We start from the raw sequence: 19760 nt of genomic DNA, 5'->3' as shown, positions 1-19760 counted from the left end.
TGCCTACAAATTTTAACTTTAATCCAACTAAATTTATGACTTTAATCAAATTAAATAGTAAATAATGTATATAAAAATAGTAAATAATAAAAAGTAAGAAAATGTTTTCAATGGTGATTTCATAACTCATTTTGACTCCCCTTTAAAGTGGTATCCATTTCACTAAGCTTTACAGGATGTAGCAGATTATCAGTGGGTAATTTTGGAGAAGAGATAATTTAGTGAGTTGGCCTCCAAAAAGTAAGTGTCTATAGAAGGCAGTTTATTTTATAATTTTCAATGATCATGTTTGAAATATTTGAAAAATATCAAGTTGGATTTGTCCTTTAATTGTTAATTATGTAACTTTTATGATCCGTATTCTCCATTCATCTGATTATTGGAAGAGTTTTCAAAACATTGGGCTTTCAGATAGATTAAGCTTTTTCACTTCCCTGTAATAAAAGGTATTCTTTGCAATTTTAAAGCTCAAGTGTCCATTTCTGTTAGTGTTTGTGTTAGGATATAACAGCCTCGAGTTTATAACCTGGATTCTGAAAGGAAACTGTAGCAACAGTGGGTTGCTAAGCAAGTGTCTCAGCTAATTAAACAATGTACCTAGAATCATTCTGACCACCTGTGCTGCTCACCCATCATGAATCATTTAAAAATGATGTTCACTTTTAGGTTTATCAAAACTTGCATTAGAAATAAATGAAAGTATAGATATCTTGTTTTCCATAATTAAAAAAGAAAATAAGAATTAAAAGATACAATTGTTTAAAAACTGTTTGAATCACTAACAATGAAATACAATCATACCAATTGAGGGTTTCTGTCCAATATAATACATCCTGTATTTTAGTCAGATTGCAAATTGTAGCTCTCTTTTTTTATACAAATCAGTAGAAATAGGCACAGTTTAGCATTTTCCTTTTGTAGGCATTTTCACCCTGTTTTCGCTTTTCAAAATAAAATCGAGACAGAAGGAAGCCTATTTAACTTATCCAGATTGCAATTAATTTTGCTACTTGGATGTATTAGAAAATGGGAGCTAGACCCTCTAGAGAGAGTTGTAAAGTGTAGTCATGGACCAGGTCCCAGACTGTTTAAATAATTATTTTTCTGTTTAGAGATACATCAATGATTTAAAACCAAGGCAAGGAGTGGGGAGCAGGAAGTAAGTGAGTAAGTGTATATAGACAAGGAGCCATTTAAAGCCTGACAACTGCATCCTATTACATATTCCAATTATGCTAATTCTGTAAGAATCCAGTCTTCATTTCCTGCTAATTTTCATCCTCTATATGTCATTTTTTTTCATCTTGTTTTCAGAAATCTGCTCCTTGAATAGAAAATCATCTTTCTGTAAACACTTAGCCAAGAAGTACTTGACTTTAACTTAATTTCATTAAACATGTTTGGAAGGGAAGTAAAATCTCTGTGATGGACAAGTCAACTAGTATCAGTGATTTAGATCATCAAATTTCTTTTATCAAATCAGTTTTTCCCTTTGGCCATCTGATGTTTTATTTTGTATTTCAATCTTTTATTAAATATTATTGACTCTCAAATATATTTGACTTTCTTGTCCTTGAATAATGTGAAAAAGCTTAAAAATTTCAAAATATCTAGAACCATTGCATGTTAAAAGAGCCTGGTATCAAAATGTTACATGTCAAACGATGGAGCTCTCCTGCCGTCTCCTCAGGACTCTAATACATTAGCATCAGGACACCCAGAATGTGCTTTTTTGCATTTAGCTCAATATGCTCTTCTTTCTTATCTTTTTATGTAGCTGGAATGCTTGCTGATTCCTCTGCAAACTTCTAAGACTGAGACCCTGAGGAACCCAGCTAGACAATGCCGTCTGAACGCTGCCTCAGGTATACACTGTAGGATGACATCCTTGCTTCATCTATTGAGCCCTGAAATGGTCACACTGCACATTCCAGGACCAAGTACAGAGCAGAGGCTGAACACATATTTGAAGGAATAAACCAACCAGTGAAAGCTTTTATGATTTTGGTGTGATGGCACAGGTCTAAACACTAGCTGTTGGTCAATAACCTGAAGAATTTTCGTGGTTCTTTGAATGCTATTACTTTTTTTTCTTTTTTTTTTCTTTTTCTTATTTGCAATAATAACTTCCCTCAAACAAAAAGTACACCACCACAAAGGTATATGATTTTTTCAAACAATTCAGAAAACTATGCACATGTATGAATATTATCCCCAATGAATATGGCTTTAAAATGATTTAAAGCAATCACGTTGGGGAGTGCAATGCTTACTCTCAACATCTTGATAACATTTTCCTTTAATAATTCACTTTTTAAATAGATACTTATTGAGCCAAGCACTACTTGGTTCAGAGGACCCGGCTATGAATAAAACAGATAAGGTACCTGCCCTCATGAAACGGCTATTCCATGGAAGAAATAGACATTAAATAATCACACCATCAGCAATGAAAATATAGTTGTGAAAAAATGCTCTGAAGGAAAAGTACAGGATAAATACAATAAGAATGCCTTTCTGAGGAAGTGCTCTATGACCTGAGATCTGGAGTGGAAGGAGTAGCTTGGCATGTTCCAGAAACAGTGGGAGCCAAGAGAGTGCACTTGGCATATTCTCATTGGAGGCAAATCTTTATCATCCTCAAGGAAATAGTCAAAAGGTCTTCAGAGCAATGAATAAGACATGTGATAAACATTAAGAATACGTTTTAATATTAAGAATTGAGCATATCTATTAAATAATGATACCAGCTTTTTTCCATGACTTTGAAGTTATTAAAGGTGACTAGTTCCAAGAATGTGTTCAGAAATGCTGGCATTGCTATAGCAAGTGTAATGCCTCTGCTCTTCCCACATGAGTCTGCTGCACTTGGTCAGTTTTACTCAATGGGGAATGAGGGTATATTGTGCAACATCTGGCAACATTTTGGGTTATCTACAGGAGTGGGGTATGATTGGCATTTAGTAGGTAGAGGCCAAGAATCCTGTTAAACATCATACAATGTATATGACAACTCCCCACAGCAAAAACCATTCTAGCTCAGAATGTCAGTAGTATTACAGTTGAGAAACCCTACCTGAATCTAGTCACCAACCAATATAGCACATGGGGACTATGGTATCTATTTGCCACCACCTCAGCCAAGACATTTATTTCTGATTACCATTATCAGTGTGCATTCTCAAAATGATGCTGACGTTCAATTTGTCATTCCTGTTTTTATTAACCAATGTCCATTCTAGCATCATCTGTCATCTATAGTACAACATCTCATCTCTATTATAATGTTCTCTCCTGTTATGCTTTGACCCAGAACCCTCCCTTCTCATCTCTTACTCTTCCATCATGTCAAGTAGAATTGTTTGTTGCAACATGATTAAATGTTCAGTTGTATCAAGTCCCCCATTCCAAAAGCTCTGTTTACCTCATGACTTCCTTGAAACTGTTCTCCCTGAGGATCGCTTCTCTTGTAGCCCTCTAAAGTGGCAACATTATTTATTTTATCACATTCCACATATTTCAAGGATGAGTGGAGAGATTGTTCTCAGCTTTGTTTCTAAATCATTAATCCTTAGCCGAGTTGTTCAAGAAGACCATGACAAAGACATGCTGTTCTGAAGGTAGTACTCTTGAGCTCTCTTATTCGATTCTCTTCCTCACTTTAGTCAAGGTCATTTTCCCTTATTCACTGAGAACCCTGGCACCTGGCTTGCAGCTTTCCCTTTATAACCTTTCAGGGTCTTCAGTGTCAGCATGGAAGATCTCTTCAGCTGCATGGTCCTTGGACCTTCAACCTGCTTGTCTCCAAAAATGTTCTTCTCCTTCCACTGAACCACCCACTCCTATGGTCACACCTTGGGCCTTGTCATTTGTAATTGCTTCATTTTCAAAATCGATACACCAGCCACTTTACTCTTCCAGAACCTCCTCTCCTGGCTTGCTGATTTATTTACCCCCATTAGGACTGCACTGTGACATCACTACACTGTCTCACCTACTGGCCCTGCTATTTTGTTTTAACCCACAATCAAACATTTCTTCTCCTCATTTTCCTTCTTAAACAGTTTATATTCTATAACTCTTGCTAAATCCTTAATTTCTTGCATTCCTGATATTTTTCATGCATTTATCTGAAAAAAGCTCTTATTCAGATGAGCCACACTATCTGTATTTCACGCCTAAAAACATGCCCAGAGGTTTAGTATGTGTTTGTGGGCCACCTATTTATTCCTTGCTATTCAAGGGGCAATCTTTTTCTACAACTAAGCCCAATATTGCTTATCTGCTTTAAATTCCATCTTTCTTATTTTCTTGGTGACTTGTTTGTTATCAAAGTGTGTTCTTGAGACAGAGCTGTGCTTCTGCTACCCCTCTGTGCACATAAGCCATAGATTATATCTCTAGCCAAGACTTCTTTCTGAGCTCCATCCATGAATCAAACTATATATTTGACATCTGCTCTTGGGAGTCTTAAAGACAACTCAAACTTAACATGTCCCAAACCAAATTTATCATCTTCTTCTCTGCAGTTCAGATCCTTTTAAACTGGGAATAAAACAGAAATATAGGCATCTTCATGGTGACCTCCTTCCTTCTCACCTCCATATTTAGTCCATCACCAATGTCTCTATATTTCTCTCAGAATAGCTTTCAAACCCATTCATCTGGAACTCTATTCCCATACTCCAGTCCATGGTCCAAGTCCGTAACTCATCTGAACTATAGCTGCAGTCCAGAGCTGCTCTTGTCTAGCCTGGTCTCCCTTTCCTCTCTTGATACTGCAGCTTGAGTGACCTTTTCTGTGACTTCCCATGGCTCTTAGGATAACCTGACCAAGACACCCTGCATGAATGGGCTCCAGCCTCTGCTTCTTTAGCCTCACCTATACCAGGCTCTCCCCTTTCCTCAGGGTTCTAGCCATTAACCATCTGTAGACACTGTGTAAGGGTCATTCTCCCCCATTCCACAGGATCATAGCATTTGCTGTTCTTTTGCCTGGAAAATTTCCTCTCATCCTTTTACCAGGTTATTTATTATGTCCTTAAGCTTGCACCTCCAGGAACTTTAGGAAGGCCAGATTACTTGATTAATGTGTAACTGCCTAACTAAACTAGACTGCTGCCACATCTGAGTTTGCTCACTGTTTTATCCCTGCTACCAATAGGCTGAATAAATATTTGTGGGATCAATGAATGAGGCAAGGAAGGATACAAAACTGTTCATTTACAATTAAGTTCCTTTCTGTTTAGCATTTCTTAACCATTCTCCATGATCTCTTTTTGCTATTATAATGGCCATTGCTATCAATTGTAGAATCATAAAAATTTATAAAATATTTCATAAAAAATAAGATTAAGTTCCATTACTTTTAGCAGCCTGCCCAGATAAATAAGTAGGATTATTTTTGTATTAATGTAAGGAAAAAGAAAGGATTAAGGCTGTTTATACTACTTGGCTATTTTTGACATGTAAGAGTATAACATCTTATTGGGACCCTTACTTGAAGACTACTGGCATGTTCTTGTATATAGAAGTAGTAGGCAAACACTGATATAGAAATTCAGTTGAATTTTCAAATTTGAAATGCAGATGTTTAAAACCACATAGCCATTTTGGAATTTATAACATAAAAAGTGATAGAACTCAGTCAATTTTATTCTATGAAAATGAGACCCTGTGGGATTTCTGTGATGAAAAATATTCCCTTTTTGAATGGAGTTAGTGACTTGCACTAATGCAGTGACTTGCTGTGAGTAGGGTGTACATTGTTATGAATTTTGTGCTCTGCATTCAATTTATCAGTTTTTGCCATCCATCCAAGAATGAAGGTTATAGGCTTAAAGTCATGAATACTACTATTCCCCAAGACCTCACTTATTAATCTCCCCATTACTGATGCTGACATACAGTCAATCAAGTGGTTGCTCCCTGATGTTACTAAAAAGCAATGTGTAGCTCAGGGAGTCTAGGCTTCTCACTGTTGCACCAGGCCCAGCCTCGGCTCATGAGCCTGATTGGGGTCACTGGAAGTCCTAGTAGGCTTCAGATGAAAAGAGATAAAGGAACATAGCTTTCTAGGAACTTCCCAATAGAACCAAAATAGGAAGCATATATAATTTGAAGTAGTCACATTAGAAAAAAAATGGTAAAAAGCAACAGGTCAAATTAATATTAATTAATTTATTTTATATAAACAGGTCAAATTAATGTTAATTAATTAATATATTTTATATAAACCAAATATACCCAAACTATAATAATTTAAACATGTAATCAATATTAAAACATTAATGAGATATTTTTCATTCTTTTTTCATACCATCTTTGACATCCTGTATAGATCTTACACTAACATCACATTTTAATTTGCGAGCCACCTATGGAGCTATGTGTGACTAGTGGCTCTCATATGAAACAGTGCAATTCATTGGGTTCTTGTATAAAAGGACATTGGAGTTGCATTGGGTAAGGCAGGCCATAGAAAAGGACACTGAGTTGCATTGGGTAAGGCAGGCTATAGAAAAGGACACTGAGTTGCATTGGGTGAGGTAGGCCACAGCACTACCTGTGAATTTTGAGGTGGCAACAATTCTTTCATGGAACATTTTTCTCAGAACTTGATTGTTCTCCTTTGACACTCAAATCTGTATTCCCTTGAGAAATATAGTTGCTTCTTCATGTATTTTTCTAGGAATTAGGAAGTTTTAGGATATGTTTTTTTTTCTTTTGTTTCCCAGATAGTAAAAGGAAATTCCTCTAAATTGAATGGTGTAGTTTGCTAATTTGATGTGTTATAGATGCTGACAGAGAGCTAATCGCAAGTAAGTATCTGCTCATCAGTTAATTAAAATTTGGTACATGGCAGACTTTGATTCCTCTCCTCCCTGGCTTATGATTATTACTTGGTAAAGTGGGCTTGTCACCTTCCAGCAGTGTTCATTGGCCACATGCTCCTTTACACTGGAGGGTTGAAGTCTTTTGCAGATTTGTATCTGAGAATTGAGTGGGAAGTTACTTTCGGAATACAATATTGACTTGTTGATTAGTGGGCCTTTATTTCTTGCCAAATGTTGGAGTATTTGTTTCTGCTTTTAAAGATTTCTAACATATTGGTTCCAAAATATTTGGGATCTTGTGCCAAGTGTTGTCTTAAATATTTAGCTTGTTATTTTCTTTAAGCTTGAATATTTCAAGCCAAGCTGAATGATCCTGTGAAATTGTGCAGCATCACTATTGTTTCAAAGTGGAGACCTTTCTCCTTTGCCAAATTTCATTTTACAGCTGCTCTTTTCCTGGCAAAATTTATTTATTCTCTACATATATATGAAATACAAATACTGATTTAGGCTTAATAATAAGGACATGCATTGTGGCACTATATTTGGAAAATGAGTAAGGAAACATTTTAAGGAAATTTTTTTAATATATTCTATTCCATGGCTAGTTAAATTTTAAAAAGTCCATTTATTTAGTATTTAAGAGATAGAAAGGGGGAAAAATTCATGAAAGTTTTAAATACATTTTCTAAGATTGCAATAAAAATCTACATTCTAGCTCAAAACTTTAAGTCACAGTATAAAAATTAATGTTTTTAAAGCATGATTTCAAACATCTATGATCTCCTGTTATTATATTCATGTATATTATTCTAAAGGGCTGATTTTCTGATTATTATGCATAATATAAATATAAAATTATTTGGGACTTTTGTACCCTTTGTCCCCCTCAGGCATACATTTTGGAGCTCATATTTACAGATTTTTTTAAGCAAAAGAAGGAATAACTCTCAGTGTTATGTTTTCAAAATGTCTGCTCTCAGGCTGGGGTTGTGGCTCAGTGGTGGAGTGCTTGCCTGGCATGCGTGAGGCACTGGGTTTGATCCTCAGCACCACATGAAAAATATAAAAAGTATTGTGTCCATCTACAACTAAAAAAAATTAAAAATTTAAAAAACAATTCCTGCTCTTGAACTTTGGGTTTTTTTTATCTGTAAAATAGAGCTAACAATACTACCTGCATCCTAGGGCTATTATGAAAGTTGAATGAATTAATAATTATAAATCTCTAAGAAGAGTTCGCTGAATGTGGTATAAGCATTGTGTTGGTTAAATACACAAAAGTATCATCCTTTTAGGAAAGATTTTTCAAAGACTTTCTAAAGATGTAGTTAGCTGTTATAATTTTTCTGTTACCATTCTGTTTCCTCATTTCTTTAACTGAATGAGGACGATTAATCTCCATTCTAGGCTTTACATAGGAACTTATAAAAATTATTTATGTTTCTGAACATGGTTTTCAATTACTGATTTTAAGTGTTCCTAGAGCTAGAGCCACTAGATGATTGTTCAGTGACAGTTACCATTTCAAAACTCACTGCCACATTTCAACTAAAAACAATCCACCCACCTTCCCACGAGAGCTTCCTATATCATCACCTTCTGTCAAGTTATTCTCTTTCCACAGTTCTGACATTTCTGAGGCTTCCCAGTTGAAAATGTCCAATAGAGCTTACTGCCTGCACTCTGGAATTTCATGGGAAGCATTTAGTTAGTTTTAAGGTGGTGATTTGTGCTTCATGTAATGTACCAGGCAACCGGTGCACCTGCTGGGCAGAACCCTGTCAATAAACCAGCCATGAAGGCAAGGCTGGTGGCCACTCTGTGCTTTTCCTGAGCAGCCCTTGTACACTGAGTAGGAGGGACTGGATGCAGGAATTATCAGCACAGGAGAGGCAATGCTCATCCATCCTTTTGCTGTCTTTACCCTGCTTTAAGTAGAATTTGCTGTCCAGAAACAGGGTTTCATAACCTGTAGCTCTTTTTTTCCCCTAATCAGCATTTGCTCACTTTTCCTGCATTTATTAATGAAGTATTATGTCTTGAGGGGGCACATCTTAAGTTACAAAGCTGGAGAAAGAATCAGTTAGAGCAGGAGTCACAGATTGGAAAGAGTCACACACACACAAACACATCAAGAGCAAATTTTGTACTCAGAGGTGTACATGCAGAGGGGATCAGGACCTAGAATTAGGCTCACAGATCCAGGAAATGGACTAATAGGAAGACACAGATGGATGGACACACATGAACACAAACTTAGAAAGAGGGGCACTAGAAGGAGATAAAAATATGAGACAAAGGAAAGAATCAGAGAAAAGAAAACAAGGACATAGCACAGGGCTGGGATGTGGCTCAGTGGTAGAGCACTTGCCTAGCATGTGTGAGGCACTGGGTTTGGTCATCAGCACCATATGAAAATAAGTATAAGTAAAATAAAGGTATTGTGTTCATCTACAACTAAAAAATATTTTTTAAAAAGAACATAGCACAGAGGGATTTTAAAAAAAAAGTATGAACGTGAAGGTCAAATTCAGTGCACTGGAAGCCAAGTTCCTTCCATCAGGGTGGAAAGATGGGATAGCATCCAGGAAGCAGGGCTGTTGAGAGGAAAAAAGTTCACTTGATTGTTCTCCTTTGTAGTATTCAAGAAATGCTGACAGGCCAGAGGCTCTGCCACTCAGAATCTCACAATGACAGCGTCCTGGCAGCGCTGAATCAGCAGAGAAGTGACGGCATCCTCTGCGATGTCACCTTGATTGCTGAGGAACAGAAATTCCATGCTCACAAGGCAGTCCTGGCAGCATGCAGTGACTACTTTCGGGTAAGTTAAGGTAGTTTGTTTGACTTAGGATATCAGTAAACCAAGAATGACAGTGTTTCCTGATCTGTCACTCAAGCATGAACCAACTAGAATGTGTCTCCAGAATTGCAAATATTGGTCACGTATGTTTTTTCCCTGGGAAAAATGAGATCTGGGGGCCCATTGAGATACATCCATATCTGGATACATGGCTGTTTATCCCTATGGAGGACAGAGATGTCTTTCACATCTGAGCCAAGGGGTATCTGGTACTTTACCCTCATTAGAAAATGTGGTATTGTAGTTCTCCATATGGGGGTGTGGGCCAGGGGAGGGATGTTCCTAGATTAAGGACAAGAACAATCTGTAAAACAACTTCTTTTTAAAGAAGTTCCTAAATAAATGTAGTGTTTCTGATTTTTGTATATTTTTATGCATGCTCTATATATGTTGCCGATGTTTTCTAATTATTCGCTCCTGGCACAGAATTGCAATTGGTCTCATAAAACACATGTGACTGAGTAAGATATATTGTTTTGTTTAGTAGAACTCGGGAGTTCGATTTCCAGCTACTAATGATATGTAGGCTCTGATGATCTTTTTGGGGAGAAGAAAGTGTATAGTATGTTTATAGCTGATTAAGTGCCATTCATTTAGCATTTCCTGTGCTTTTGGCAGACAAGGACTTTATATGCATATCTCATTTAATCCTCATAAAACCCATCGTTCAAATGCAGATGAGTACTATTAAAATCACCATTTTATGTGTAAGGAAACTGGATCTCAAAGGTTAAATAATTTGTAATAAATCAGAAAGTAAATAACAAATCATACAGTTCCTAATTGGCAGATACGAAACTGAAAGTCATGTTTAATTCTTATGCTATTCTCTCTCTTATTTGATTATAAAAAGGACAACCTGGAAAATTATTAGCTAGGTACTGATTTTTTTGAAGTATTAATTCTTAAATATTCATTTTTAGGTTCTTATAAAATTTATTTTTAATGTTACTTTGTTAATTTGTGACCAATATTTTTGAAACATAATAAGTCTATATGCATGGGAATACAGATTTAATTGTGATTTGTTTTTTAAAGTCCTTCACCAAAGTCTCTAAGTGATATAAAAACCAACCCAGACTCATGGAAATCCTTTGGTTAATTTGGATATTTCCCATAATGATTTTGTGTTTCATGTTTAGAGACAACATCAACTGCACTCCATTGCAACTAGTAGTGTTAGAGAATTTTCAAAGATTCCAAATGATAAAAGAAATCCTTTTAAATGTGACAAAACTGAGTAATGTTAAGGAAAAGAGGTAATTAATTGAAATTTCTGTTTCTAGAATAAAAAAAATAGGGATTTGATTCAAAACTCCAAAATGAAGCCGAGTACTTTATCTGTGAAGTGACCTTTTAGTTCAGTTAATATAGTGATCCATGTATGTACTCTCACATTGTCAGGTATTAGTCTTCCAGAGAAGTTTTATTATTCAGAGGGTTTTTGAAACAATAAAATACTTTGAATTGTGTGCATGTTATGTAATATGAGTTTTGTCATCTCTTAGACTATAATATAGTCTTCTTGGTGCTTAACTTCTGTCCACTTAGATCTCTGCCTGTTGGGTTTTTAATCTAACTTTTTTATTTTTAATTAAATTATTTAATTGTATTTTTTATTCTTCTTAGTTATATATGACAGCAAAATCCATTTTATATTTAGGACCCCCTTCTTATGGATATACACAATGGTGGGATTCACTGTGGCGAATTCATACATGTACTTAGGAAAATTATGTCAGATTCATTCCACTGTCTATTCCTATGTACATATATAAATATACCACAGTGAATCTCACAATCATGTACATGTGTGGACAGTAACTAAAAAAACACTATAAGTAAATAATAGGTCAGTAGAATAGAGAGAAGGGAATCGTGGGTAGGAGGAAGGAAAGGGAAGGGGAAGTACTAGGGACTGAATTAAAACAAATTATATTCCCTGTTTTTATAATTATGTCAAAATGGATCCTATTATCATGTATAACTAAAAAGTACCAATTAAAAAGAGCCGGTTGTGTTGCTATACTGAATAGATTGTGGTATAGGAGAGGATCAATTGAGCTCAGGGAATAGCAATCTTTTTTTTTTTTTTTAAATATTTTTAGTTATAGATGGATACAATGTCTTTATTTTATGTGGTGCTGAGGATTGAACCCAGTGCCTCACACTTGGTAGGCAAGCACTCTACCCCTGAGCCACAACCCCAGCCCCGGAATAGTGATCTTTTATGATGAGTAGTCAATATGTCCACCCTTTGCTCTGGAGTGAGACTTCATCATACTGGACAGTAAGCATTCCCACACTTCACTCTGCAGAGATACTATATCAAGAATTTTGAGCAAACCTGCCCTATGCTCTGGACTTTTATAACCCTCTGTCTTTCAAGGCTGTTGGCTATAGAAACATACTTGAAAATAGAATTCAAAACAAAGGATAGTCATTGGTCTATTCACAATATATGCAGAAATGCTAGAGACCTTTGGAGAACTGTTTTCCAACAGCCACATGTCCTGGACTAGAATTATATTTGTTTCCTTGTGTCTTGTGCTGTACCCATATAAAACCTAGAAACAATATCCTGTTGTACTAATTTCTGAGTATCTCATAACAATGATAAAGTTGTCTTTGTAAATCTCTTTGTAAGTGATCAATAAATATTTATTAAGTGAATGAAGAAATGTTTTCTAATTATCATAGAGTTCCATGTATATTTCAATTCTTAATATCTTGAGTATTTAAAATATACAAATGACTCTTGGAGTTTTCCTTCTAGTGTAATCCTTTGAAGTTAATTAAGTACTTTGATACAAGTTACATTTTTGTACTCCATACTCTGATATCTAGAAAATTATTTTAAAGCTTAAGTACTTCTTGTTCTGTTCAAGAAGCTGGGACTCTCAGAGGGAGAAGGCTCAAACTTTGATGTAAACCATTTTCTTATATTGGTCTGAGAGTTAACATCAGTTTTGCTTGCTTAAAATATGAATAATGAATGAGCAGTTCAGCACAAAGTACTGTGACTTCCTGTGATCATCAACATTTTAAAGGTTTAAAATCACATTCTTGAGTAAAAAATAATGACTTTAAGAATTAAGATTATCGACAATTTCAATTGTGTGGGCACAGCATGGCATTAGTCAGATGCTGTAACTGAATCACAGCAGGAACTTCTTTTCTGAGAGAGCAGAGCAGTGGTAAAAGAAGAAAGGAATAGACTTAGAAGTCAGGTCTGAGTTTGAATCAGGGACTCTACCTGTATCTGTCTGTTCGCCATTGTTTCCCACCATGCTTGGCAAATAGCAAGTTTTCCATTAACAACGTTTTCTGAGTAATTCATCCTCTTCACCATCTATGCTACGAATACAGGAAGGTCTTTTTATTGCTGTGCACCTTTTGTTTTTTAAATTGATCTAAATTGATGACCATCAAACAGAGCTCTCTAATGGGTTATATAGAGATTTAAATGGGAACAAATAAGGTAAATAAATCACTCAGCTCAGTGACTAATGCACAGCTGAATTTGAATAAACATGAACAGTGTCTCTTCTTTGGCTAACCTGTGACTCTTGGCTGTGCCATGCTTGGGTGTTAGTGGGAAGAAAGTTCAATTCATCTTTATGCTCAGCTGGCCACAGCTTCACTCACCTTTTGATTTGCCAGAATAACCTTTGATTCCATCTTTTCCTGTCTTTTCACTTTTTAATCTGACACCCCTTCTCTCTTCTTAGAACATTCCTGTAACCACTTATCTTTTCTTCTCCTCTGATTGTTCCTTTCCAAATCCTGGTGCAGGACTGTGTGATTTACTTCCACCTGACTGTCTGCTGCCAGACCCCTGGGATGACCTTCCAGACCATTAGGTATCATTCATCTGACCCTTTGTTGTCTTTTGCTCATTCAGTGTGGTGGCAACACCATTCTCCAGATACCTCTGGATCTTTGCACTCTCAGCTTTGCACCTGTAATTTCCTATTGGCTTCTCAATCTACTCTATCTTCTAAGGTTTATCACAGCCAACAACAAGGGTACTGGCATGCACAATACCTGATCTTAACCATCCTCTACTTTTCCCTAAAGTCATATGTAAGGTACTCCCTTTATCTCCTTCAAAGAATTAAATATTATGTACTATGGGTTGTGGTCACTTTGCCAGTAACATTTCTGAGGGGGACTGTGACTAGCCAAGGACTAATAAAGCCCATAAAAGTACAGTTGAACACAAGTGAATTGAATCAGATATAACAAGAGAGTTAGGGGCCTTGTGATCTAGAAAGTGTGTAAAAGGTGAGCCTTTTATCCCTTATTTTTGGAAGCCCCATTGACCCTTGTAGGGAGCATGTAAATTTCAGGGCTCCAACATGGGCATCCCTGGGCTACAGGCTACCCTGTAGGTTCTGAAAGCTGTTGTTTTATATCTGCTGTCTCCAGCTTAAATCCCCACGAACGCCTGCACTTTCTGGCCAAGGAAGCAGATGTCTTGGCTATCTAATGTAGCTTCATATATGTGTTGGTAAAGTGATTCAAATATGACATTTGGAAAGTTAAATATTTGAGCTTCTTTTTCTGTTAGAGCCAGAGTGTACTTCTGCCTGTGTAATTTTTAGACTTGAGAGAAGGGCATCAAACCATGATATTAAAAAGCAAAATCTATGTGCCATGCATTTCTGTAATCATATTCCCTAGTCATTACTTCATTGAATGGCATAAAAGTCCATTATTATATAATTAGAAATAATTTTTTTTCAATTCAATAAGTATTTGTTACATACCTGCTATTTTCTAGACACCAAATGGATTCATAGTCTGTTGGGAGATACAGATAAGTGAACAAATGACTGCTACATAATGTAATTGCTTACAGGATTTTGAGGTTTGGAATGGTGTTTTAGGCTTAAGCTTTGCTTTTGTCCCTCAGTATTCTCAATCGTTAATAACAGTAATAATAACTACCATTAATTAAGCATTTATTATGCTCCAAGCATTTATTCTAAATGTTTTATGTGTATCAACTCATTTCGTCCTTTGAAGAAACCTGTAAGCTGGAACTAATATTATGATCTTTATTTTAAAAATAAAGGAGGTTCAAATTTAAATAATTCATATAGGGGCCAAAAAAAGCAATTATGAAAGAGCTAATGGTGGTCTGAACTAAGTGAGGAGCAGATAGCTAGGGAGAAGAGAATGTGCTTAGGAGTGGTTTAGAGGAGGTAGAATTGACAGTGAAGGAGAGGAATAACAGGAGTGACACGCAAAGCCCTGGCTCAAGGTCAAGGATAATGAGAGCAAGGAGATGCTAATGCTGCCCACAGACCTGAGGTATGGAGGATGCTAGGAAGAGAGCAGCTGCAAGGCATTTTGAAGGAAGCTGTATCCTTGAGGAAGCAACAGGGAAAGGCTGTGTATATGAAGAGGTTTCTTTCTTTCTTCTTTTAAAAATTAACTATTTAATTTTAATTAGGTATATATGACAGCAGAATGCATTTTGATTCATTGTACACAATTGCAGCACAATCTATATGGTTGTACATGATGTAGCGTCACACCATATGTGCAGTCATACATGTACCTAGGGTGATGATGTTCATCTCATTCCACCATCTTTCCTATCCCCCTGCACCCTCCTACCCCTCCCTCCCCTTTGCCCAATCAAAGTTTCCCCATTTTCCCCATGTCTCCCCCTTACCATTATGGTTCAGCATCCACTTATCAGAGAGAACATTCAGCCTTTGGTTTGGGGGATTGGCTTACTTGGCTTAGCATGATATTCTCCAACTCCATCCATTTATCTGCAAGTGTCATAATTTTATTCTCTTTTAATGCTGAGTAATATTCCATTGTGTGTATATACTACAGTTTCTTTATCCATTCATCTATTGAATGGCATCTAGATTGTTTCCATAGTATAGATATTGTGAATTGAGCTGCTATGAACATTGATGTGGCTGCGTTACTATAGTATGCTGATTTTAAGGTTTTTGGGTATAGATCCAGGAGTGGGATAACGGGGTCAAATGATAGTTCCATTCCAAGTTTTCTAAGGAATCTCCATACTGCTTTCTAGAATGGTTGCACCAATTTGCAGTCTTACCAACACTGTAAGACTGTGCCTTTTCCCCCACATCCTCGCCAACATTTATTGTTGTCTGTATTCTTGATAGCTGCCATTCTGATAGTGTGAGACAGTTATGTCATACTAGACAAATGTGCCAAAAACATACATTGCAGAAAAGATGGTCTCTTCAACAAATGATGCTGGGATAACTGGAAATCCATATGCAGTAAAATGAAAATAAACCCCTATCTCTCACCCTGCACAAAACTCAAAGTGAATCAAAGACTTAGGAACTGGACCAGAGACCCTGCACCTAATAGAGGAAAAAGTAGGCACAAATCTTCATCACATCTGATTAGGCCCAGACTTCCTTAGCAAGACTCCTAAAGCACAAGAAAAAAAATCAAGAATTAATAAATGGGATGGACTCAAACTAAAAAAACTTCTTCTTAGCAAAAGAAACAATCAATGAGGTGAACAGAGAGCCTATATTTTGGGAGCAAATTTTTGCCTCACACACATCAGATAGAGACCTAATCCCTAAGACATATAAAGAACTCAAAAAACTTAACACAAAAAATACAACCAACCCAATCAATAAATGGGCTAAGGAGCTGAACAGATACTTCTCAGAAGAAGATATACACTTGATCAACAAATGTATGAAAAAGTGTTCAATATCTCTAGTAATTAGAGAAATGCAAATCAAAACTACTCTAAGAGGTTTCTTGAGGTTGAAGCCATGGTGCTATTTGCTCTTCTGTTCTTTGCCTTCTCAGAGCTCACTGCAGTTCCTGGCACACTATAGTTCATCTACCTCCATTCTCCCTGTTGCTGTCTGCTTTGATTTCTTGCTGTGTTGGGCTGGTGGGCACTCACCAATCTGCTCCTCAGAATTTTCTCCCCAGGAGCACCCACTGTGTGTGTGTTTGTGTTGTGTGTATTTGTGTATGTATATTCTGTTTCTGGACATTAGTTTGTCTTATTTTTTAAGAAAGTGTCCTGTAAAGACCTGAAGCTAATAACACTGCTGACATTAAAACATAAATGGAATCATTGCTAAATTCGTGCTGTTTGCTATTTATTTTTATAAATTCTTCATTAACATTCTGATTCTCAGAAATCACATCTGCAGATACATAGTGTTTATTGAATTAAGGATAAGCAGCAGCACAATGTCAACAGTTATCTTTCTGTTAGCCACCAATCCCATAGCCTCCTGCCATTATTCTTAGTCTGCTCTTTAACCTCCATTGATTCTGTGGGCCTTCAATATGTTTCCCGTGAATTAGCTTAAAAATAAAATTGATAATAAAAATAAAAGTACTTATAAACTGTCAAGTACTAGAGGAATATGAAAGGAGTTTTAATAGTCAGTTTTTGTTTTTCATTCAGACCCCATGCCTCAGCTTTCTGGCCATGTTCTGAACAGTCTCTGAACTCGATGCTGTAACTAGGATTCACTCATTTGTTCTGCAGGAATATTGTCATAGTCTAATTCAAAGAGTCCTTAAAAATTAATTATTAGCAGAGAGTAACATATATCAAATCTCCTTTTCAGAAAAAAGAATAGTAAAATAACCTCTTCAATATCTATAGCAATTTAGTTCACTGTTTTGATAACTACTGTAAGCATATAAATATCTACTGCTGGTCTAAATAGCAAAGCATTATTCCAAAATTATTTTACTGGTGCATCCGTGTCACTAAAATTAAATTTCATGATGTTCAATATTTTCCACAGCCAATTCTGCCCCACCTGTCCTGTGATTAATTACTCTGCTTGAGGCCAAATAAGCACTCCTGAGTCCCATGATTATGCAACATTTATGTTAAAATAGCAGCATTGCTGATTCTTCCATGTTTGCACACTGCTGTGTTCCTTTCTTTCTCTCATTTCTGAATTTATCCTACAGATCACAGAGGCACTACAGTATCACTCTCATGATATGAATAATGCATTATATGGTAAGCTGATCATTATTTTCTGTCAAATGCATACATTTTGTTAACATTCAATTTTACAAAATCCATTTACAGGAATCATTAAGAAATAGAACAAGGTATGTTAGAAATTAGAATATGGCTAGAGAATCCAGTTATATCATCATTGAAAATATGAAGAACTTTGAGAAGAAATATTAAAATGTAAGAAAGCTCCTAATGGGTAAATTACCAAGGCTATGGGAAAATGATTCAGATATATGCTTTTTAAAAGTATATTTTTTTTCTTGTTTGAGTTTTGGGATCAAAAACATCAAGGAAATAATTTGTTTATAGATTGTAATCATCTTTAAACTGATAGTATTTAATAGAATTTTAAAATAAAAAAATGCCTGACATTCGAAAAAGGTAAGAATTAAGGTATGAGAATCATTTTATCCCTGCTGTATTCTCTTCCTGATGATAAATTTACTTCATTCTGTGCAACTGTGAAATAATTTACCTCTAATGTTTTTTATTTCAAATGTTTTCTCAAACATTTACAATTTAGTTTTCTTAGATTTTACTCAGTATTTAATTAAAAAAACCAGCAAATGAAATTGAATAATGTTTTCTTTTTAAAAAAATTTTTAGTTGTAGATGGACACAATATTTTTATTTTATTTTTTATTTTTATGTGGTGCTGAGGATTGAACGCAGTGCCTCATACATGCGAGGCAACTGCTCTACCAATGAGCTACAACCCCAGCTCCAAATAATGTTTTCAATACAGTAATTATTGCTACTTCAAAAATAAACATGTTTCTTTATTACACTTCTCAATGTGGTAAGAGCCAATAAACTGCATGGTGGATACTAGTGACAAATGGTGCACATAATTTACCACCATTGCAATCCCATAGAAATTCACAGAGCATCCATTATGTGCAAAAATGTTTGGGCTGGATGCTACAATGGCTAAAAAACTCATCACTGCACCATCTTCACAGAGATGATGATTGAGATCTCAGGAACATATGAGGTTGCACATGAGAAAGGAAAAGAGAAAGCTAAGTTTTAAAACATCTGTGATCAGAACCAAAATGATGTTTTTACTCAGATAAGAAGGAGATAACAAGAACATGGCCAAAGGGAACATAAAGAAGAATTGAATATACATGCACATAACCAGCATGCACATTTTAATAAAAGCCAGAAAAAGGATTTCAAGAGAAAGTCATGTTCTGTAGAAGATCAAGGAAGATTCAGAACAATCCAACAAGGTAACTTCAGTAGATTGGTGGGAGAGGAAGCCAAACTGTAGGGGTAACATAACAAACTATTGTTAAGTGCCAGTCAATGCATGTCCATGCTGATGAGCTACAGATTATAAATAAGCAATATAACACTGTGTCATTTGAACAGAAGTTTTTTCATGGGAAAACTTTCTCAAGGAAGTGTCAGTGAGTGAGTTCACTTGTGTTCTGATTAAAGTTTCTGCTATAATTTGGATGTTGAAGGTATCCCAAAGCCTATATGTAAAAGCTGTGGTCCCCAGTCTGCTGATATTGCTGGGAATGGGCCTAGAGGGAAGTCCTTAGAGCATTGCAAGCATGCCTTGCTCCCTAGCTCATGATGTAAGCAGTTTTTTTTCCTATCATGTGTTCCCACAAGATGGGTTGCCTTGCTCAAAGCAATGGGGCTAAGAAATCAGGGACTAGAACCTCTAAAACTGTGAGCCAAAATAAGCCCTTTGTTTTTATACACTGACTATCCAGGTAATGGTATGATAATGGAATGTTGAAAAATACCTTTTGTAACTTGTCCTGGATACTTATGAAATAGTTCCCAGATAGCCTACTTTGAGGAACACTAATACAGACAATATGCATTATAAGTATATGATTCTGTTTTTAAATATATTTTTAACTTCATTGTTAGATAATGCCTGGTCCAACTATCTGGTTTGATTATAATTCTTACTGAAACTACTTTTGTCATTTTCTAGACATCAAATGAAACTTCCAAGAATATTTTTTAATAATCCCTGTCAATCATATTTTTTAATACATTGAATCATTAT

The 19760-nt window shown here is 35.9% G+C and overlaps 1 protein-coding gene across 7 annotated transcripts in view; it reads left to right on the top strand.

The window, feature by feature from the left end:
- Klhl32 (kelch like family member 32) overlaps nt 1–19760 on the top strand; it is a 188317-nt gene that overhangs the window by 41196 nt on the left and 127361 nt on the right. For 5 of the 7 annotated variants that reach the window (XM_040283122.2, XM_005338003.5, XM_078019588.1 and 2 more), the window contains exons 2-3: nt 1778–1865; nt 9480–9660. In XM_040283122.2, the coding sequence (XP_040139056.1) occupies nt 1843–1865; nt 9480–9660 (204 nt within the window). In that variant the 5' untranslated portion in view covers nt 1778–1842. Of the gene's footprint in view, nt 1–1777; nt 1866–9479; nt 9661–17695; nt 17723–19760 lie in introns of those variants that run through there. The other 2 variants (XM_040283120.2, XM_021735074.3) reach the window with 2 other exon arrangements.

Source organism: Ictidomys tridecemlineatus, chromosome 8 (genome assembly GCF_052094955.1).
Source record: "Ictidomys tridecemlineatus isolate mIctTri1 chromosome 8, mIctTri1.hap1, whole genome shotgun sequence".
Classification (NCBI taxonomy): domain Eukaryota; kingdom Metazoa; phylum Chordata; class Mammalia; order Rodentia; family Sciuridae; genus Ictidomys; species Ictidomys tridecemlineatus.
This window is presented reverse-complemented; position numbering and strand designations above follow the sequence as displayed.